This window comes from Falco biarmicus, chromosome 13, assembly GCF_023638135.1.
Source record: "Falco biarmicus isolate bFalBia1 chromosome 13, bFalBia1.pri, whole genome shotgun sequence".
Classification (NCBI taxonomy): Eukaryota; Metazoa; Chordata; class Aves; order Falconiformes; family Falconidae; genus Falco; species Falco biarmicus.
In genome coordinates this window covers 19,832,371-19,856,514 of record NC_079300.1, presented here as the reverse complement: position 1 = coordinate 19,856,514, position 24,144 = coordinate 19,832,371, and the positions used below count along the sequence as shown (strand labels likewise).

Below are 24,144 nucleotides of genomic sequence, written 5' to 3'. Positions count from 1 at the left end.
AATGGAAAGTTATTTCCACAGAGGCTTTATCTGTAAAAATTAGTGTCATCCATATATGACCATTATAAACTCAGCTCCCACAATGGTGTTAAAATTGTAATTGTTTCCTTGACATCAGCTACCTCCTAATCAATTATCTAGCTATCAAGTCATTTACACACACAATGTAAATGTAAGCAAAATCTGGTCAACCACACTGAGCTCAATCGACAACCTACAATCAATTAAAACTAATCAGATCATAATTAGTCTTAAAAAAATAAAAGGAGTTTCCAGCAAATAACACGAGTCCATCTACAGAAAATACAGGTCTAAATGTAGTATATTAAGAAATGCACTCTTTGAATAAGGTCCCAGTATACAAAAGCCTTTACAGCTGCGGTGGGAGTTAAGACCACTTTGAAATCTGCAGCATCAGAGGTGCAGAGGACTGATGCATGAAGGAGAGATGGGCTCCTGCTTGATAGCAAAAAGTGCCTGTAGGCCAAAGATTTAACATGCTCCAATTATGAAATATTGGGTAGAAAGACATAGGTCACAAGCCACAAAAGTAAAGCCAAGTGTGCCCGCATTTCCTAAGGGCTAAACAAACTATTGAGAAATACACTCGCTGAGTAACATGAGTGACCCCATCTTAGTCTATCTTATGTCTGAAAAGAACAGAAATCAGAACAGATTCCCCTGAAACCCCGAGTTATGTCCTCGACACTATGGCAGCCAGACACTTCGCAGGAAGTGCAGCGTGAACCACAAGACTGATGAAAGAGGCACGTCCCTACTTCCCATTACAGGCACCACGCAGCTACAAGCGCTCTAAGGTTTAGGTCAGAGTATGACACATTTTATTGACTCTTAGAAATCACAACAGTTTAAAAGTTCTTTTGCACCACTAAATGGAACAGACTCTCAGCTTCTGTTACTTGAGGATACAGGCAAAAATGAACAAATATATTCCCCTCTACCTGCAGGCAATCTACCCATTTATTGTCACTATTTGGGCTTTGTTGTATTTCCAGGCATACTTTCCTGTAAGGCTTCAGCCACTTCCAGAAAGCACCATTCAGGCAGTCAGGATTTGCACGGTAACAACAAAAATCATTCCTAACCAGGATTTAAGAGGATAAATCAAGGTGCAGTGCATACCTCCTACCAAAGTCTTGTGAACTGCGAGGGTTAGATGCTTTCACCAGCACCACCAGCACTCATTCTTGGGACCCAAGACCATGAAGCTTCAACTTGGTATCTTCAACTGTATGCCATTAGCTCAGGGCAGCAGGAACTACACTGTGGTCTTTTCAAAAAGATCCATTTCCATATAAAATATCTATCCAAACAAGCAAACCCAAACGCTCTACTAGATGGACCACAAACTGTCTTAACCAATCTGTGACCAAGCGTTACAACAGCAAAGTTATTTTCCTTCCTATTTAAAAAAGTTAATGAAAATACTCTTCCTCAGTGTATTATCACTGATTCTTTGTTACACTGGACATGCAGAATAGCCACGAAAGAGCCTCCAGCATGCGCATGCAAACACAGCTTGTAATTGGATATACAAAACTACAGAAGAACACTAAACACCTCTTGCCACAAGGATCCATTGTCTCCAAATCTTTCTTGGGGAAGCCATTAAACATTTGACATCTAAAGTGATCTCTCAAGTTAAGTGAGTAAATTGAAAACTGGTACTTGCCTAAGGCTTCTCGACAGATGGGTCTATGCTTTTTAGCTAAAATTGTCTACAGTTTCAATCTCGGTCAGGAAAGCCTAGGAAAGCCGTTAATGTGAGGTGCCCGGTGCCACACAGCAGAGCTGCAGAAAGCATAGTCCTGGCTCAAAGCCATCACTGGCAAAGCTACTGTCTAGCTCGTGGGACAGAACCTCACTCCAGCTTTCCACCAAGAACTCTGGAGCTTTCTCCATTTGTCCTCCTGCAGAAGGACAGTGGCTTTCTCCTCATCCTCCTGGCCTCAAGAAGCATAAATCACCCATAGAAGATTGTGAGATCTAAACCAGCATGGAGTAACTTTTGTACTCCATAAGCAGCATTATGGATTTTCATGGAACCAACCACCAAGCAGGTGTTACCAGGCGCCAGAGAGACTATCACATATTGCTGCTGTCAGTACATGTCTGATTGCTGTACAGCATCACATCAGTTTCCCTAATGCACTTGAGTTCTATAAACTCCCGAATTCCCTGTGCTTCAGTCTCAGACTTCAGTAATCATTCTCCAATGTTCAGCACCTCATCACACGGACTGATGGGACTCAAGTCAGTCCCACATATACATGAAGGAATAAATCCTACTCTCTCCTACGTGTAGCCTGAAGAGTGTTTGACCTGTAATTTCTTAGCAATTTCATTGAAGAGATGGAAGAAGGGGTGCATACTCACGCAGCTTAATCTGTGAATTTCTCCTTGATTCACTCGCCTAACGGTCCTTCTTTTCCTCCGCAGTTCACTGGTCTCCCTTTTGAATCTCCCACGAAAGCTCATTGTATCCGTAAGAATTCAAGCTGCAAACAAATCTCTCTTTTAAAAGCTGTGCTTCTTCAGCCTCTTTCCTTCAGCAGCTTCAGCGTAACAACTGGAAGCTGCACATACTGTTCAAGGGGGAAGTATGTCTAAAACTTACATGCTGTATCCACAGTAACTGAACAGGAGGAAGAAAACCAGCAGTAACTCATTTCTTCCTGTGAATAATATTCTGCTATTAAGGCAAGAGTGTCTCATTAAGCCATAAAAACACCCAGCCCCCGCCTCTAATGCAAATCAAAATAGGAAGTTGTAGAAAAAAACGTTTGCAACTGAACATCTATCTTTGTCTCAAAACCCATTACATCCTTTCTCCTCACCACCCTCCCCGATTCAAAAGCAAAACCAGCTGCACTCTTACTTCATGTACACGTATGTCTGCAAGCTAAAAAGAAGGCAGTCACAGAACCACCACCTCCTACAAGCCCCTCGGTAGCAGACTTCAGTTGCAGAGCGCACACCAACAGGTTCGTGCTGTGGGGCCCAGAATCACCTCTGCTTTTGGACCAAGGTAACAGTTCCCCTTTCTAAGTGGTGTAAAATACCAGTAAGAGGAAGCACCCTGCAAATTCCTAAAGCTGAAGACAGTTTTTAAAAAAATAGAAAAATAGACATATTTATAAGCCAATATTCAAAAGACATATTTGGCTTCTAGAAACCTAGGTTTAGAAGTGCCTGTCACGAGCCAACTAAGAAAAAAATAAATTGGTGCTTGCTTCAACCCTGCTCCCACCTCAGGCAAGAGTAAAGATGCCAGACGGAGCCTGTTCCCCAGCTGCTGCCCCATAGCAGCTCCCCTACCCCATGACCCCATGCAGTGGCAATCACAGTGGCACCCCGACAGGATAGAAGCCCCTCAATTGGTGCCTCAGAACCACAGAGGCAACAGGAACAGAGACACAGGCAATCAAATTATTCCTGATTAAGGTAGAGACTCACCCAATGGTCAGCTGTCTGAAGGTTGGCAGGGCACAAAGGTCTTTTAAAACTGAACAAACCCCCTCAGTGCCCACACATGTGCATGCACACACACACAGACCCCTTTCTTCTCCTTTGTTCCAGCTGAGGATTCATCCTGCTGTAGCAGCAAAGCTGCATTCCCCTATGCACATAGTCTTTATGGGGCATGCATTAGGCTTTTTTATTTTAACATCAGTGTCCATAACCAAGACAAACTGATAGTTTTTCTGCTTTTTCATTCTGGATTTTTTGCAAATTGGATGCTAAGCATTTTTTTTACAACTTGTTTCAATTAAGTACTGTCTGAGATCTGCAACTTTACCCTGAGTGCCTTTTTTTTTTTAATTTTTCTTTCCAGCAAAAAATTCTGAATTCTATGAACTCTTTCACGCATTTTTCAGCCTTAGTAACATTTGATCCAAAGTAACAAACCTCTGCAGAATTTCCACATGATTATTCCACATGCTGGATTTCCACGCCAAAAGCGCAGTCACATGAGCCCAGCATGTCTGATCTGAGCACTATAAATCAACGCATCAATCTGACCAGTTTGCTTTCATCTTCCTCAGTTAAAACATGGTGTCACTTTATGAATTAAAAACCCATCTCATCATTATCTTTGTCTTTAAGAAGATCAATTCCTTTAAACTGAGTGTTGCCAGCCTGCTGTGTGACTGCTTAAGACAAATTTCACTGTGCTCCTACTTAGTGGTGAAAAGCTTCCGTGTTTGGCGCTAGAAAACAGAAAAGACAACAGAAACCATTTGCCAAGGTATGCAGACATTTCAAGTGGCTACCAATATAGCACCGCAACGTTAACCAAGTTGGAATCACCCTTGTTTTCTCTCAAATCACCATGCTATCTGAGTCCCAAGTGCCTCTCACATAACATTGTGAACGCAGCTGCCAAAACAAGCGGTCCTTGCCAGAAATTAAATTTAATCCTGGATCCATCAGCTCTGCTGGCCTAATTTTCAGCAGGTATCAATTCCTCTCAGAGGCTGCTTCACCCGTCCAGTCCTTTCTGTAACTGTCACACAGAATGAGCCGATCCCCATCTTTCCTTTCCTCAGGATGGCTCTGTCCCAGCTTCCAGCCTCCGGCAGCACCGAGGAGCCCTTCCAGGGCACTCTTTCCACTGAGATAAGGGTCACCGCTGCTTCCTGAAACTTTGATGAACTTGTGTTACTCCCAAATAATACAAAAGATGAACTTTGGTTCAAGTTTCCAGCTGGTCCTTATTCAACATACACCATGAGTATCTTTTGTCCACAAGATTTTAATCCCTAGTATTATTAAACCTAATTTCTGTATCTCTGACAGCCAGTTTTTCAGACTCAACGCTAAAGATGCTGAGCATTATATTTTCTCAACACCAATACATCAAAAGGTTGAAGCAATGAAATACAAATAAGCTACAGCATTCACACAGAGATATAAACAGAACTAATAGTAAACAACTGCAAATAAAGATTCCACTTTCTTAGATCTGTTTTGAATGCAAATTCCTCTAACACTTGTAATGGGGAATAACATCACCAGTCAAATGTCTAATAATGCTTTGTCCTGTAGCAGAAATACAAAAGAAACTTCATTAGCATCAGTGTGACTGTAAAAGATTATCTAATTTTTCCTTAGTCTTCTCTATCTCTTTGAATAAAGATAACAGGCACTTCAAGGTGATCATCAAGCACCTGCACTGCTTTTAAATTCAGAACTATTATGTATAATCCATAGCTTAAATTATCCCGAGGAAAGACCTACTAGGTCACAGGAAATTCACAAGCCTTGGTTTCCATTTGTGAACTGCTCTATTAGATTCATATAGTAAAAACAAGGATGTTGAAACACTTCAAAAAATAATAAAATATGTAAAGTTGTCAACTCAATGTTTTATTACCCTCTGCTCTGCTGCCTCTGCTGAACATTTGCATTTGTTCCCAGTATTTTGAAGAAACTTATCAATATCTAGATAGGAAAAATAATATTTGATACCTCTACCCCTGTTAAGGAATAGCTAGGCGTTCCCTTTGTTTCAGAACCACTAGCATTTAGTCTTCTGATAGGGGTCACAATTCTGTAACTTGTTTATTCTCTTTTCCTACATTTCTTCTAGAGGTTCTGTCCAACTTATTGGATCTTTGATCCCTTCACTGTCACGCATCATTGACTTCAGTTTGGATCTTGAAAGCAATATGTAAAACCGTACCACTGGACAACACTAATTCACTGCTACAGTGTATCACGCAATCATTGCAAAATGAATTTCACTAGTGCTTTGCTAGCAGCCATATAAAAATTCAGTTCCTGAAGTGTGTATCTTCAACTAACATAAAAGACCTTCCAAAACAGGCTGAATATTTAACTTGCTGTGTAGCAAATACTGAATTCACTGTACTGTCCTTCTAAAATAATATCATCTACATCTCCCATCAAGAATGATCGAGAAAAGATGCATCAGTTAACCACTGCCTTTCCCCCGCCTCCAAATTTGGGGCAGGGTGGGGTGTGGAATCACATGCAAAGATCGAATTCATAGCGAGTTTCAGGGAATGAATGCTTCCATTCAGCTCAGGGCTTCTGTCCGGGAGCAACGCCGACACGTACAAACAGAGTGCAAGTCAAAACCAGTCTTGACTAGTGTCCATGTATATGTAAATAATTGCACATCCATAGCCATTACGCACCTAATCCTGACTCAGGCCTTTTGTCTAACAGATTTGAGAAACACAGTTTTATTAACAAGTAAGAAAAATCCTTTTGCTGGAACAACTTGCATCAACTGTGCATTATGTTGTTTTGAAATGAAAGACAAACCTCTCAAAAAACACCCACTTGCTTCATTTATAAATTAATACCACTGTGATAACAGTGACATTACCATTCAGGCAGTCTCTGCAGCGTAGACCAGTACTGAGAAATTTGGCTGACAAACTTAACGTTCCACCACTTGGCAGAGTGCAGATAAGAGAGCTGCCTACCTTCCTTGAACAGCTTGTGGCATTTCCAGCATGTCAGAGTTCCTGGTAGAACCACAGCAATAAAGTCATTGAAGAAAAACCAAAGGATGCCAGCCATGCCCAACACTCAGCCCTTGGAGCAGAAACAGAAACAATTCTGCACTTTACGACCATGACATCGGCACACAGCTAGCAGGCAGCTGTCAGCTCAGGTACTGGTGACAAGACCTGGAGAGGCTCACAGAGGGCTCCCTATCTTTAAAACAGAACAACCACCACACTTAAATTATTTTAATTATTAAAAAAAAAAAAAAAGAAGAAAAAGATGTACACCACATAGCTTTACAGCCTGCTCTGTCCCATATTATGGATGTAGGGTGCAGAACTCACAAAACTTGGAGACTTTGCTGGTATACTCAACTACTGAGGCCAGTAACGAGGAGATTAACACAGTTAATATCCCACAACATGCAGGCGGTGCCAGTGGGTAAGCTATGTTAATACTTACTGATGCTGCATTTCATATATTCCTTACCTGGTCTTCAATTGCAATCCCCCAGGCAGCCCAGCATCCCTGGCTGCCGCACCCTGAACAGCGCAGCAGGGCAGCACTGCTCGGCGTCAGCTGTCTGCACATCTGGGCAAATCGAGCCACATCAGATATAATTTGCCACCCTTTCTGTAGTCAGAGTGCTTGCTAGAAAATTGATTTTAGTGAATGGTAACACACTGCATGTGTTTGCAGATAGGACTGCCAAAAATCTACTAATAGACTGTGAGACTAAAATTGGGGCGACAATGACTGGACACCACACATTCATCTTATTCACATCTTCCAGGCATCGAGAATAGCATGTGCTCTGTAGTGGATTGTGAACGCATGTTAAAACTGTGCTTCCTAGAAGCTTCGTGTCAGACAGGTAAAGCAGATTACTACACTGGGACCAGAAATAGATAGATTTTTTTTTTACTAGCACCTACCGAAGAAGATGGAAAGCCCTAGTGACCTCTATCCCAACCCCTTTGTCAAAGACTGAATATTCACCTCCATCTTCTCCCCTCTCCAAAAAAACCCAAACCAAACAACCCCAAATGAACTCAAGAAGAGATCATCTTTTGGAATGAAATGCTCAGTATTGATCCATGCTTTGAAAATGTCCTTTTTTATAAAAGGGAGGGAAAAATATAAAACCAAAATATTTTAAACAGAAAGGTAAAAAAATTCAGTTAAGAAAAATTCCATATGACACAACCTTTTGCAAAGTCACTCTGGTATTGAATCAACTGGAAGTGATTTTTTTGAGAAATATGATTCCAGCTACGATCTAACAACTCAAGCTAAAACAAACACTCCACGGAGCCATTAGAATAACTGATGCTCGCCTTTTGCCTACACATCCATCCAGCTCTGACCAGGCAAAGGGCTGGGAATCCATCACAGTTAAAGTGACCCTGGCACACAAGGTGAGGTCTCCAAGGTGGGGGGACAGTGTGCCTACATAAATACCCATGAAAAGAAGCCCCTTAGCTTTGTCAGAGCCCTGCTAACAGATCTTTCCAGACAACAGTCCCTGATGTCAGTGACTCCACCTATGTCAAGCCATTTCTTTTCTTTCTAGCCTGCCAGCGTGCTGATCTCAGCGATTCCTTCCTCCTTGCCTTCACTTCATGCCCCAGATATTAGTGCACTCACGCAGAACTGATCTGTGAGAGGATGCTGTGCTCCTTCGCCCTAGTGAGAGGCTAAAACACACCCTGTAGCTGAACCGGTGGTGTCAGGAGCTGGCCACAGGCTGCCCTTGCCAATCCCCGTGCATTGTCAGAGCTGCTAAGGTTCATCTGTGGCTGAAAGTGTCCCCAGGGGGTGAGGAGAAGACCTCGGGATGGGCAGTTTGGCACCTCCCAGCCGGATCTCATGCAGCCCTCAAGGGCCCTTCCAGCACATGTATTTCATCACCTCAAAATAGCCTTTGTAAGCACTCACAAGAGCTTGCTGGTAACACCCATGGTCCAAAAGCCACTTACCAGCCCTTTGCTGATTTTACAGCTCCTAAAAAAACTTCTCACTGTTCCATCTGGGAAGCAGGCTCAGCTGAGCCAGCAGCAGTCCCTCCCTGTCCCGCAGCCTGGGAACACTGCTCCACATGCACACCTTGCCACAGCGATGTTTCTACCAGCTAACCCCACAGGAACACAGATGTAACACCAGCATCATTTCAGCAGCTTTCTAGGCTGGAAACCCACCTGCACCTGGCATGAATAGAATTCATTCCCTTGCCACTGGGCGGAGAAGGGCTTTGCACCTGATGATGCAACCCCAAATGCCTCCAGCTACAGCCACACAGCATCATTTACAGAAAACCAGCATGATAGATCTTACACTTGCAGCCCTTGCTCATCCACCCTACCAGCCCTCTGGAGACAGTAGCTACTGGGGGAGCAAGAAGAGCAAAGGGCACCAGTACTGCACCACGGTGCTACTGGCTGGTCCTCTTTGCAAAGAGGGTGAGGGTCCCTGCTGCACAGCGGAGCTGCAGGCTCACACACAGCGCAATCGAGCGCAGTCGTTACGGGCTTCTGTGCTGGGTATCTTTGCACAGGTTGGATAGAAACAGCTATGCTTATTCTCTTTAGCAAACAAACTGCCGCTTCCTATATCAGCAATCAGGTTGGAAGAATAAACTTTCAATTAGCAACGTTGTCCTGCTGATGCATACAAAAGCAAAATAGGCAATTACTTTTATTTTTTCTTTAGTTTGATCTATTGGGAAATTTCAAACAAACATTACTCTTTTGTTTTCATCTACTTGGACTGGAATTAGTCCTTGATAACAAAACACACAGCGATGAAGGGCCATAAAAGGCAATTAAATAATTAAATAATCTAAATTTACTATCTCTAGATATGTCGATACCGCTGTGATTTTGGCTTCCGCTGCATGCTTTTCTGGTTGTAAATCTAATACTTGCTATTCATGTCTATGCTACGTTGCAGAAATTATTTTTCTTTTTCTTTACAAGAAAAGCTCAGATCAGACAACATCTGGTTTATAAAGAGAATCCACATTTTCACCCAATTTTCCAGCTGGAACAACTGAAGCAAAAGGAGGTCAGGCAACTCACTCATTTACTCAAGGTCACAATCAACATCTACAATGCTGTAATATTGATGTAAAATACCCTGGGATCCTCTTCATTTTTTTTTTTTTTTTTTTTTAATTACAAAGTACACTCCCCTCCATACGTGTGCAAACTGACTGTACAACCATTACTGTGTTTGATATCTCATATTTCTAACATATATTCAACGTCATAAATTCCTGTATACTCTCTTTTAGTGCCTGTGGGCATCTTAAGCAATTAAGAAAGCAACTGCATACAATAATTCATCATCTGGATCATATAATTGAAAGCTAAATAATGGCATTTTGGAAGAGGCAAAAAGCACATAAATTTCAAAAGCAAAGATGCAAGATTATTTTCTTGTTTTAGTAGAAAGGGAGTGAAATATAAAACCATGCAAGTCAGATTTACATTAGTTGAGTTTGGTATGGAGAAATAAGAAAAAGACAACTTGTACCTTTTTGACATTCCCCTTCTCTTACTGATCTCTTAGTACACAGAAAGTAACACAGTGTAGTCTAATCGATCGTGCCAACACCTGATACAGTATTTCTCACTTCGACATAACTTTCTGTACACCCAGAGAATTGTCTCACCTTTCCAGGCTTTGCTTTTAATTTCTTAATTAAAACCTCTAATCCTAATTTAGACTTATAACAAATGTGCCGTCCTCAGTATTACCAAAATAAGAAGGTAAAAAACTAGGAAAATACCGAAATGGCAGTGGTTAGGAGCCTTATAGTTTGTAAAAGCCTGTGTAAAGTTAACCAAATATAACCCCAACCTTGGCAAAAAAAAGAAATATAATATAATCCATCAAGTTCTACTCTTTCAGTTATCCCAGCCTCACAGCAAGGAATATCCAGCGGAGTGCTGCAGGTCCTGACACACAGACAAGGTACCGTGCGCCAGCCAATACAGGTCCATGCACAGGGACAGTAACTTGCAACAAATGCAAAATAATTCAGGGGAGCGCAGTCAATCAAGCTGATGTACTTGCATGTCTAAGAGGCAAGAACGCCAAGTATAATACTCCTTCAGCACCAAACGAAGTACTGAATGTTCACCTGGACGCCATGCTAAATTCCATTTTATGTAAGCATGGTCATACCAGGTAGGATGAAAGTTAATTTAACCCAGATTTCTGCACTTGTGAGAATCTATAGCTGCTAAGGTAAAAGCATAGAAAACAGTCAGTATACTAGTATTTCTCCTGAATACTCTTCCAATTTCCACTCATGCAGGTTCCCAAGCCTGAGGCAGCACCTGCATATTTACTAATTCTCAAAGACTTCCCTCATGAATTTTTCCAGCCATTTTTAAAACCTACACAGACACTATAGATGCTAAACATTTTGTGGCAAGGAAATCCAGTTTTAATATTCATTCTTTTTTTTGTTTGTTTGTTTTTTTCCTCCAAACATGCCCCTCATTAGTTTCATTTGACAATCCCTACTTCTCTTCTTGAAGAAGAAACTGCAAGCCATCTATATATCTCTGACCATTCTTGACTTTTATGACTTCCACCATATCCCCTCATAGTTATTTTTCAGGCCAGTCCAGGTCTAGTGTTTGTTTACATACACAGTCACAGACTAACTTTGCTGACCCCCCTCCCTCACTCTTCTCTGTGATTTTCCAATCCTTTTAAGCCTGTCTTGAATTGTACGAGGTATGAAAGCCCACCCAAGAAGCTGCTATGGAACTCTGCTATCCAAGGACAGATCAAAAAGCTGAATTTATTTATGATTTCCCAGCAAGCTGGAAAAGCAAGACCAAAACTATGTCATTTTTAACACAGTAAATCTGCTCTAAGCTTCCAGGTTCCTTCTGCAAGGCAGAGAGCTGAATCACAGTAAATCCTCTTCCTTCACTTTCTCCAGATGATTTTCTCTGATGGGATGAGTGTAAGCTAGTTCCTGCCCTTGTGTTTTTCCCCACTCTCACATCTTGCTCCCTGTATCCAATGTGCAAAGACAAGCTCTTGGACCTTTACTCTTGCCTTATCATCAAGCCTAAACTGGTCATTGACAACCTGACTGTACCAAGAGTGTTTTGGTTTGTTTGTGTTGTTTTAAAAAAAAAATAAAAATTGAAAATTCTGAGGTTTTTTAGATTTGAAAATTCTGGAAAGTCCAGAAAATTCCCTCTTACTGTAGAAATAGTTGGAACATCCTGACTCATTTCTATTAAGCACCACTTGAGCTGGACACAAAAGAACTGGTCAGGAAATCAGAAGCTAAGAGGTTAACTTCTGATTTCCTACAAAAACATGCTCCAGCCAGGCTTAAACAAGTGCCAGAAAAGGATGTGGATAGGAAATAAAGCAGAGCTTACTGCAGTTCCTCCTCACTCAGCTCCTTGTTCTGTCTGAAACACTGCAGACATGGTCTGACTCAAGGAGCAAATCCTTTTGTGAAAATATTTCCAAGAAATACAGTTGTCTTGTGAATGCTTTCTACAAAAAGCAATGTTTAGCCACCAATTCAGATTATTTTTGCAGGCTCACGTAACTTAAAATTGCCTTTGATTTCATTTAAAAAAGGAAAATTGGCAAGCCCTTTGTATGTACAAAAGCTTTTGGCACCTTAAAAATACTATATAAAGAAACTTCTCAGTAGGAGCTGGTACAAACCTTTTTGTCAACTCATCTCTCAAACATTTCATTTGGGCAGGTCCTTTTTGGTATATTTTTCAGGAAATGTTTATATAGTGAAAACATTTTAGAATTACATTTTATTAACTGATGTTTACAGTTTCAATTAGATTTAGAGAAGGCAAAAACAGATTGGTACAATTCCAGACTTGGATTTACTTTGATCTTTTATATAAAAACCAGAATTATGCATGCCTTAGTAAACATCTCTATTATTTCCAAATAGTTCTTCAGTTCAAACTGCATTCATGAGTTTTCTCTATGTTTCCATACATTCTGCTAAAATATGTTGTATTTACACAAGTGTTTCAGGAATGAGCATGCTATCTATCAGAGCTGCTTGGTCAGAGGATTTCTGAACAAAAGCAGGTGATGGATGCATGAACACCCCAATGATGAGTCCTTCCCCAGCTGATGTCTTTACTACATTGTCAGCAGAAACAAAATCAGGTGCTACAAGGGGCAAATGGTTATCATGAAGAAGCAAGTTACATCACGAGCAACAAAATATATTGTATATCTTTAATCTTAGAAAATAAATCAAGTCTGTGTAGAAACAGTAAATGTTTCCTCCTGAATGCAGCAGATTCAAGATTAGGATCACTGTCCCTGTATCTTTCATACAATTGCTGCTTGCATTCATCTGAAGGACATGTTATGGAGCACATGCCCAACACCTGGGAGCAGACAGCCAATAAGGGATATGCATTCTCTTGTAACAGGCCAGTTAAAAGGCAAAAGGAGACTCAACTGCAAGGTTGTAAGGCCAAAGAAACCGGACATTCCTAGCAACAAACAAGCTTTTAGATAACTGCTTAGATCACTGCACCTCGATCAAGGGCTGTGCCCTTGCTTAAAACCAAAGAGCTAATGGTGGTCAATAGCCGGAGGAACTCAAGCACTGCAAAAGCCAGAACAGTCACAGCCTGAATAAGCAAATTCAGGCACAAGTGCCAGCTGGCAGGTGGAGAGACGGAACAGGCAGCTGGACGCTCTGCTTGCTTTTTCTATGGAGCTCTAGGGAGATGAGAAAAAGCTCCTCAAGAACATGGGAGAACAAGTTAAAGACATGGAAAGAGCTAAGACACTGAAAAGAAAGAAGTGCAGATCATCTCTGTGAACACTTTTTATTCTTTACCTTCAAGACCCAAGCATCCAAAAGCGAAAAAAAAATAGGCCCAATTCCAAGCTGTCTCTCCCAAGAACTTGTCCTCCTCTGTAATCCCACTAAGATCAAATCTCCTATAGAGATAGCTGCAATGCATTTTTGCACATAATTTACTAACAGAAGAGACATTTCAAAAAGGACAGTAGAGCATCTGGTTCCAGGAATCTACATATCAGAACTTAATCTCTTTACTGTTAAGGCTTACCCTCTGAAACTGCTAATTTTAGCGCAGAAGTCACAGCCTGTGGAAAACATCAAGGTAATGCCAAACCCTTATTAAAATGCCAAAGAAAGTTATAAGTGGTGACATGATGCTCAACTCCCAACATCTAGTTTCATAGCTAACCACTGACTGATCCAGCAAGGCCACATACATTTTCCACTCTTAACTTCATGCTTTTTTTTTTTTTTTTTTTTGGTGGGGGAGATGAGGCAAGTGGGAAGAAACACGGAAGCAGCACAGAATTACACTTCTGAACTGTTTTACTGCATTAAGTCAAACCCCTATTCTACTGGATTTGCACACATATAACTAAGAACTGAATCCGGCCGCCTCATCTTCAAGCAAGTATCAATAATAATGAAAAGAAAATGAGCACAGCAGTTGACAGATGAGAAGTGAGGAAAAACAAACACCAAAGGCAAGAAGTGTTCAATTCAATTGTTTCCATAGACTGTATTCAGAATAATCCCCGAGGCAGTAAGAAGTCTGACAAACATTACAATGGCTATTTTTCATCGAAAACCACACACAGAGAATCTATTATGTTTTAAGCTAACCACAAATTGGCAATAATTATTAACAGAGTGCAATTTTAGAAGTAAGATATTGCACACAAATTCTTTCTGTTTAGACAGAACATTACATTTTGTTCTGAAGAGGCACCAAATTAACAGGATGAAAAAAAGCACATTTTTTATGATATGTATTTATTTACAGAGTTCCCAGAGTTTAAAATAAGAGTCCTAGCAGAACTGAAATGATTGAGCCCCAGGATAACAAAGGAATCTGTTTCTTTCCCAGTGTAAATGTGCGCATGTACGTACAGCTCCCACAGCGTAGGGGCTCATGCTCCATGGTCTGAGCCAGCTTCAGCTGGACTAGACTTGCAATAGCACCCAAGATGATGTCAGACCTTGCCACCCAAAACATCCTGAAGTGTTCGTACGACATGATTTTTGGTGCAGAATCCTAATCCTTTCGCCACTGCAGTATTCCTCACTCCAATCACTAACTCAAGCTGGAAGCCTTAATTGTTCAAGGAAGTGATTCAAAAGCTAACAGACCAGGAACTGTCCCTGTATTTCCTAGGCACTGTCTTCCTCCATCTTCTTTAGCTACAAACACTATGGAGACACCGCACCTGTTTCTGTATTCCTGAAACAACAGTACTCCAGTGAGCAAGAGTTCAGTTACTTGAGTACTTCGGCAGCAAATTCATTTCTTGTTTCACTCAAAAAAGCAGAGCTGCCAGGCTCAAATATGCTGAAATGCTGCTTAGCCTTAGAAAGGAAATCTAAAGTCTTGCCTTTACAAACCTTTCTTTGGTTAAGGGAACATCAAAACTGTTTATCTGCATTTGTCCAGCCCCTCTTCAGCTACAGGTGGTACCGCAACCTGGAACTAGTCTGTATTCACCCACACATTGGTAGTAGTCATCTAATAGTCATGAAGTGGTGATGCCTTTCATCAAAACCTTGTATGATTCAGGAAATGCAATCTAGAAGTCAGATTCTCTTGAGAGTTTTTAGAAATCAGGTAGCAACCCCCCCTGGGATACATAAAAAAAGATCAGATCACCAATAGTAGCCACACTAGGTTTTGCAGTACACAGCAATCACACTTCTGTTTACACACATCAGTGTAGAGGCACTCACATCTGAGTATCTGCTCCCCAATTTATCTTTCTGCTGTAGCTGATGGTGGAACAGTTCAGCAGCTGCTATTAAGTGCAGTGACTCCTGTTGCACTCTGCCACGTTACCCTGCTTTGCTGGAGACGCTATGGAGCAATGAAGACTTCCCATGTGCATTAAAACCAAATGCTTCTGATAGATGGAAGAGTATGAAGCGTGGAGATAAAAGCCTCAGAGATATACATCTTCATCTGCCATGAGCAATGAAATTTTGCATAAGGCTTTTGTCTGAAATGCACTGAACTAAAATTCTGATTTAAAGTGGGTTTAAATCAAGTGTATTAGGGTTACTGTTGTAAAGAAGAAACTTCATAGAAATGAGAAGTATCAGGAACAGGTCTGTCACACTCCATTCAGATTTCCAATCCACCTAGGATGGGAATGGAGTGCATTTATACTGAAGTCAAAGCAGAAGATGGTTTTCCACTTTGGGAAAGAAGAGGTGGAAGAAGGGCAAGGGAGGAGGGATTAACAGCAGTAGGAAGAGGTATCTCACTGTGAAGCAAAAACAGAGCTTTTGATAAAAACAAGGAGGGAGGAAAAAGCATCAAAATATCCTCATGTGTCAACACACGACCAGTGGTGGCTTGCCCTCAGAAAGCAAACCTTACCAAAGTTTAACAGCAGTGTGCCTAACTAATTTCAGATGAGAAGAAACAGCACTTTCTACTTGGATTCTCTCTCTCATCACTGAACTCTTCCTCTCTTACACGCTCTCCCTCCTGCCTTTGCCTCTCCCAGCAGCTTTTACTTTGGCAGTACTTCCAGTTGGCTGGTGTTCTCCAAGAGCCCTGGCTTCTTTATGGCTCCCTTCCTCAATCAGACCTCTTACAGAGCATAGCTTTTTCCAAGCTAAATCGATATCCCCGTGTTTGCAGCCAAAGGCCTGAAATGGACTCTGGACTCTGCTATATGCATTTAAATCCAGATCAGCTCTAGTGGAGGATTCCGTACCTACAATGGCACAAACAAGAAAGCCCAGCCTGGCTCCTAGTGCTGCAGCCAGCAGTGAGTTAATGCCAGTGAGAGGCAAGGGCTGAGGACTGGCATTAATATTATTTTCTGAAAGCATGAGTTTAATTTCCTATTTCTTTGTACGCTTCTTGAACCAGCTGCAGCTCACCATTCTTGGCAGAGGAGAACCAGTCTACCAGAGCCTGGGCCAAGGGTGGTGCACACACATTAAGACAACAAGTGCTGCTGGTGCCATGCCGCCGCTCGCCCTCCCAGCCTGAGCTCTCCAGCTGCCCTCTGCAGCGCAGGTTGGGTTCCAGCTGTGGATGCTTGCTGGGAATGCAGCGCACCTGGGATGTGCATGAAGCATCACAGGTGGATTTCTGCATCCTTCTGGCTTGCACAGCTGCCTGTGTTGCCCCAACCCGTCTCCTGGAGCTATGGACAGTGATACCGCTAATGGAGACGTGCTCCTGTAACGGAGCTTGAGGAGCATGGGACAGCACCGTTTCTCAGCCAAGATATGGTAGCAGGCAGTATCACTGCTTCCAGTCCATTTCTGTAGATATTGACCGTCAACCTAACCCACCCATACAGCCTGGTCAGTCAGTATAGTGCCAGGCGCAGTCACGCATCCCATTACCAAAATCTCACTGTGGGAGGCAAAAGACCAAATGATGTGAACTGAGTTCTGAGCCTGGAACTGCTTGTGCAGGCCAAGATGTACATAAAAAAAACCAGAGAACAACTCTGAAAATAGACCTAGAGGCTGCTGGTCACAAATACATACATAGACGTACATAAAAAAAAAGTTTTATATTTCTGTCCAACACTACACTGTTTACTGACATCATGAAACAAAAAACCTCTATAAAATTCTGTCTGAAATACATTTCAAGGCATTTTATTGAAGTCTCCAGAACTCAAAAGACACTATTGTGGTTATTTTAGATGCTTCATCCTGTGCCTAGCATTTGGCATTTAAATCTATGTACATCTGTCTATTATTACCCAGAGTTTACATTTTCCTCGTAATTTATCCAAGTATTTAATATTGTGATAAATACAGGAAAGCAGACAAATATAAATGCAAGATCTGCACTCATGGCTGATTTGGTGTGAGGGCACCACACCATACAATTAGCCTAAGGTTCCTACAACCATAGCTCCCCCAATTCCAAAATCTCAGACCAGTCAGATCATTGGGATTTTTTATTAACTCTTTTACCTTCCTCTGTAGGAATATCCAAGGAGTAAAACAATCAAGGGAAACTGAAAGATGGCATTTACTACAGCCCATCAGAGCTACAGCCAAGCAGAACTGCAGACAGAGCATCGCAGACAAAACTGCCACAAATCAAGCATGTATGTTCATAATTTGTTTATAAATGGGCTTATTATGCAAAGCAGTGTGGCTGCAGATGGCCAAAGCCTGAAAAAACTGAAGTGGTTTTTTTTTTTGCTGTTTGGGTTTTTTTTCTTTTTTCTTCCCCTTGTGTGTGTTTCTCTTTTTGCCTTTTTGGTTTTAATCAAGTTATTTTGCGTTTCTATAGGTCGATTTTCTTCTCTCCTAAGAAGCATTTTGATTATTAATTTTAAATAGCGATTTTTGTCAATTGCATGAAATCCCAAAGCCTTCCAAAAGCACTCTCAAGGACAGCTACTTACAGAGACTTTTCTGCACCCCTTTAATTTATATCCTGCTCTTTCAAGTATGCATTGCTTACAAATAAATAGCTTGCTTCTCTTTCTTTTCTTTTTTTTTTAAAAAAAAAGAGATAATAAATTCCTCTTACGTAGGAGGATGTTTTCATCACTTTATGTTGAGTCCATGGTCTTCATAAGCTGCCACAACAATTTGGTTAACAGTTTTATAATAATTTCATTCCACATACTGTTATTTTACACTTTGCTGCAATGCTAATAAGTGAAGGCAATATTAAAATGCTGTTGCTCAAAGTACTGACATCAGGTGGAGAAGACTTGCTCAGTGAAAAAAGGCCCTTTTAGCACCACCCCTTTTTCAGCCATGTGAATACTTTAGATGTTACTGCAGCAGTATGAAACATGAAAACAGATCCATATCTTGGGCTCATGCTCCTCTGCATTTCAGAAGCTATACCCAGAGCCATAGCTGCTGCCTAAGCCACCTGCTCTCACCAGCAGGGCTGCTGCGCGCTAGGCACAGGGGGGCAGAGAAATCAGAAAGATAACAAGTACAGCTGCAAAAATGGTTCAAGTAAAACTGCGTTTTGTGCATCTACTACTTTTCCTCTTTACACCCTAATGCTCTTCATTTATCCACACGTAGGCCTGTTCCTGCTCCTGTTGAGGCCAAGTGCTGAAGTGGAAGTTGAATAAGATCAAATAAAGCTATATGTTTATTGTTGTTTAAAAACTTATTACACATTGAAGCTTCTGACTTGAGCTAAAAGATATGAACATTCTGAATGTTTTTTTGAACTTTACAGACCTGCGTAGTCTGGCTTTCCAAAGACAATCCCTCCTCTAAGACATTGGAGGAAGAACATCCATCCTTCTCTTCCCAAAGCTGAGCCTCATGCCAACCTCCAAAAGCCACTGCAAGTTCTCCTCATCTGGGTACACACAGATACATTCCCACCTTCAAAACCACTAGGCCACGAGTCAGAGATCTTGCAATTCTTCGAGTTGCCATCTATTGATAGCACTTAGTATGTATACGGCACAAATCTTCAGTAGATAAATGCATACAAATTGAGGAAATGATTGCACTGAATTATTTCAACTGGAAACATAAAATTAACGTAGATTGTACAACAGAACTTCAGGAACATAGTTCTGGAGGTGAACTTCAGTATGAGATGAGGAAAAGTTCTCAAAGCTATGCTTTTATGGTTCCTACAGCTTCTGAAAGACTAAGGTTCCGTTTACAAACCAAGTGAGCTGAGAAGTAGCTCGAGCAGTGCCCCAGCCCTGCCTGTATGCCAGAGCAGAGCAGCCATCCTGCATCTGTGCCACAGGGGAGGTTCTCCTAGTTCTTCTGTAACTGGAAAGAGAAAGTCTCTGCAAGCTGTCGCTTTTCAGAGACAAAAAACTGCATAGAGAGTAGTAATGTCACCTTGCTGTTGCTGTTTTCAAGCTAACACATCAGTTCAAGTTACGGTATTTTACTCAACATGCAAAACATTCTACCACATTTTTGTGTAGCTGGGGGGTGGGGGTGGAGAAAAGGACACATTCTCAAATATCATGCCTTGCTCTTATCTTCCAAGCAAACCTCAGCTGCCACAGTTCATAATAAATCACATGAAAAATAGAATGACCTTCTAAGACAGAGCTCAACTTTTCTTCAAGTCACAAGTTCCAAATGCAAAGCATCATCCTAAACATTAGTGCCCCTGCTCTGAACACCAAACAGTTCCACGTAACCCCATGTGCTAAATTTTCTTCCTTCAGACATCTTCCTCTTCTCCTTTTTCTTACAGAAACAGCACGTACAATCATTTGCATTCACTCTGAGTAGGTTTTTAGTATCTCAAACCTCATGGACCTATTTTGAAAACCAGATTTTACATATTCTTAAAGGTACAGAAAACAACATTATGGTCTATTGAATCTGTGTGTTCAGTGACTCTGTATTTAACTTTTACCTCTAGCTAGAGGTTGTCTGGACATTTATTTTGCATGTCTCTGGCAACTCCCAGGATTGTGTCCAAGAGAAGATGACAAAATAGTCATTGACAAAGAATTTCCAGTTTTGCCTTTCTGGCACCTCTCCGTTTTGTGGATCCAGCCAAGATCTTAAAATTATTATTAAACTGTCTTTCCCAAGGATAAAACCAGATTTCTAAACTAACAAACTGAAGAGGAAAAAAATTTTTGTCAATAAAAACATCAATTTTCACTTTCTACAAGGACTAGAACACCAGAAATACCTGCTGCGATGCCTAAAGGTTTCATACAGTGATTAGTAGGTGGCCATTAAGCAATAGCCAGAGGCTGTGCTCAGGTCTTCTCCCTTTCTTTTTCCATGGAGTGCACCCAGAGCATCTCCTGCTTGGAGTGTTACTGGCAAAGGCACAATTCCTAGAGGAATATCCTACAAAGATGTTCCCCTTTGGGGATTAACAAAGAAAAATGGGGCACATCTATAGAGCTGTGTAGTTACTGGAAGTATTTTAGGGTAGACTGCTGTTCTCTCTGCCTCAGGACTGTTTCCCATATAAAGGCAATACTGAGATTTTACTTCTGGTTCACACGGGTCAGTCAAACTTGCAAGAACACATAGCAGAGCCTGGGGACTTAAACTATGCCTTCTTTTTGAATGGCTTTTTTATGTCCTGAAATCAATACCAAATACTAACACTCTCAGTAGGGAGCATATAGCCAGTGGCACACAAGCTACAAAGAGGGAGACCATTTCATCTAAAGGTGTGAAAAGATAAAATGCCAGATCTTAGCTGACAGGAGCCCACAGCCTCCGGCAATTGCACCCAATCACATCAGCATATTTCAGATATCCTACATTTTGGGGTTTGCTCACCTCTCTTCTTTGGGCACCCCAATCACTCGCTGCCCTCAGACACAAAAACTCAGTAATCCTGTTTGGATCAGTCTAGCTCCTGGCATCCACACAATATACATAATGACACTGTGAACTAAAGACTCTTTTGCTTATCTACATAGTTTTGTCCACTGTATTATCCAGGCAGACTTCAACGATCTACAACAAATCAAGGGGAAAAACCTATAATCTGTTAGGACCATAACACATGTTTTCTTAAGGTCCAGTAGCCTCCACTCCTCTTTACCATGCTGCTCTTTCAAGTAACAGAAATACTGGTGGAAACAGGACCACCCATTTCTGCTGCAGAAGTGCTCTGAAGCAGCGCTTCCTTCTCAGCTTGCCAGATTTCCACAACATTACTAAGCCTAACTGCAAAGCTCGATGGCAAATTATTTCACAGTTACATAATTAACTGTTTCTACACAAAAAGGCACAACAATAATGCGCAATCAGAAGAGAAAGAAAGGTGTACAAGGGAATACCATTTCCCCGAGTTGTCTCCTGCCCAGCAGCTTTACTCCCAAGTGCCTGCCTGCACCTGCACCAGCCTCCTGGCAGGGCTGAACCACTCATCCTCCTCCTCTCAAGGGGACCGAGGGGAAGAAAATGATCTCACAGATCTCCTGGGGAAAGGCTGCCTTTTGACAGGACAAATACCAGTGCATTAACTGGTGCTGTAGAAAACACAAAGGCCCAGTTACTGTGATGAGTGGATGTGTTTGAGACCAGGAGGGGATCCCTGAAAGCCCGCATCCAGGAACAGGTAATAGACCACCTGGCCAACGTGCCTCTCTTTTGGGTATGCCCAGCTCTGCAGGGTGGTGGACAGCTTCCACGGCTCCCTCCACGCTGCAATAAAGCCTCACTTCTCTGAGAGTCCAGGGACCTTTGCCGTAGATCTCAGACCCCCACTCTCCCAGGATTTACTGCACAATGAACTGCAACTCAAGCTGCCAATAACTACATGTGGGTTTGGGGAGCTTGGTACATCATTTGCTGCCTTAACACCCAAGCCTACCCTTTTCTTTTAAGGACTGAAGCAAGTTGCACAGATGATCCATCCTTGGGCATGCTGCAGTTTCTTCCAGACCCTTCTCACTTCCTTATCCCTGAAATTACTACCAGGAAGGAGACAGTTATTTGTTTAAATGCTGTTGAGGTTGTTTGTTTAACTTAAGTGGGAAAAAAGAAAAAAAGCAAAGAAGAAAAAAAAAAAGAAAGAGAGAGCTTTTTTTATAGATACTGTGTTTTAAAGGAAAAGAAGCTTAAACACCAGCTTCACAATGACAAAATCCATCCCCTTCCTCCTATGACCATTAGCCTCCCCCATGCAGTGGGTAATACCCTCAGCTGATACGTAAAGCACCGACTGGATTGGGTCCTAGCTACTATAGTTGCCATGACTGCACCACACACCTCTCTATGGGCAGCAACGCTCTATTCAAACCACTGTTACATCTCATGACAGCTATTAAATTCTTTAATGTTACCATCACCCACTTAGGACTAAGGTACCAGGGGGATGCACTTTGGACATCATAACATACTTTATAGAAGAAAAACAATCTCTACCACTCAAATGATATAGATGAGTGCCCCGACAAATTTGCAAAAATACTATTTGCAGTGCCCTGGTAATATTGTTATTAAGTGAGAGCCACACAGTACTAAATCATTGCCACCTCAGACCCAAGCCACTCTGGGGTTCTGGAAATAGTTGCCATACATGTATTTGGCAAAAAGCAGCAGTAACTAAGCAGGAAGTGTATTCTTCATTCTGGTAGTGATTTACAATGAGAAACAACCCTATCATTTCTTCCTAATACACCTATAGTGCTTATTATATTCCCACCACAAAAATAATCCAATTCAATTCAGAAAGAAAACTACTCTTGAAGACACAGAGCCTTTCAAGACCCCCTTCGTTAAAGAACAGAGGCAACTCACTAAACCGGTGAGCAGTGATCCAGCAAACGTTTTACTGCTGCAAACAGTTTGTAGTGAAGATATATAGGAGTTTATTTGCATATAACTTGATATAAATTCCAACTGCATCCTGGGTGAAAGTAAAGGCTTTTTGTTTTGTTTGGCTTTTGGGTTTGTTTTTATGATGAACAGACTTAGTAAACATTTCCTAAGCTGTCTGCTGTTTGGAATTCCAAGTCTGAAATAAAACATAACCACACTACTGGCTCCAGGGCTGACTATCTTGCAAATAGCAACAAAACACACCAACAATTAAATAACAGAACATTTACTTTATATAGAACTTAGTAGCTCACAGCTTCACCTGTAAAGTAACATTTCAGCTGTCTGACAGAGACAGCAAATCTACCAGCTAACTAACCTACAGGGAAAAATAGCCTGTCAGTGGCCTTACTCTATGAATACATAGTTAAAAGAAAAATATAATCACATAACATCTGTAATAATTCTGTCACACCTCTCTGCCGATTCAAGTGTATCATACCATTATGATGAGAGTCCTGGGTCTGCTCATTTCATCATCGCTATCCAGTGGCAGAATTTCATGTGACAACTCCTCTCGTCGTCGTCGTCTGCAGATATGTGGACAGTTCCTCTGTACCACAGAACGAAAAGCTTGGAGCAGAACAATGCTGGCAGCACAACCCATATCTGCATCCTGAAGCCTACAAAATAACTTCTATGTTTATGCTATGTTTGAAAAACAGTGGCTCCTTGTCCCTGAAAACAGCCTACAATGCAGCTGCAGCCAGCTCGCTCTCCAATCGCTTCCTTGAGCTCTGATCATCTGATCACAACCAAATAGCTTGGATGCAGACAGAGGAAAGATTTGATCCACTGAAACTGAAACACATGCATTATTACGATGCTTTTCTCTCTCCCTCCCTCCCTCCCTGCTTCTGAATTCACATGAGAAAATGTGGTCCCTCTCTTGTACAATCAGCTGCCGCCTCCAATTCCAGTTTCATGGAACTGAAAGTATTAAAATTCCTAGTTCAAAAGAGCCAGCTGTTCATTAAACACACACACACAGAGGCATCCACAACAACTGGCAAGATCAGTTTAAATACCTTTTTAAAAAAGTCATATATAGCAAAATAGCAAACATCTGGAGAGTTATTAGCTCTCATTATTCAGCACTGCTGTTTTTAAAATACTTTGCCTTAGGGTGTTTTGCCACAAAAAAAAAAAAAAAAAAAAAAAAAAAAAGACACATATTTAAGCTCACTGAGGGATTTGGGCTGTAATCTTTTCACTTGCAATTTTCTGAAGCACAGCAAGCTCATTTGAGTTGTAAATGTAACAAATGGTAAAAAAAAATGCAGAAAGCTGGA

General features: G+C 41.4%; 1 protein-coding gene across 11 annotated transcripts in view; it reads right to left on the bottom strand.

The window, feature by feature from the left end:
- Positions 1-24,144, bottom strand: part of DOCK10 (dedicator of cytokinesis 10) — a 162,657-nt gene that overhangs the window by 110,506 nt on the left and 28,007 nt on the right. For 2 of the 11 annotated variants that reach the window (XM_056357888.1, XM_056357889.1), the window contains exon 1: positions 23,295-23,536. The exons of 4 other annotated variants lie outside the window; for them this stretch is intronic. In XM_056357888.1, the coding sequence (XP_056213863.1) occupies positions 23,295-23,459 (165 nt within the window). In that variant the 5' untranslated portion in view covers positions 23,460-23,536. Of the gene's footprint in view, positions 1-2,397; positions 2,762-2,899; positions 3,033-23,294; positions 23,537-24,144 lie in introns of those variants that run through there. 5 more of the 11 variants (XM_056357885.1, XM_056357886.1, XM_056357892.1 and 2 more) reach the window with 4 other exon arrangements.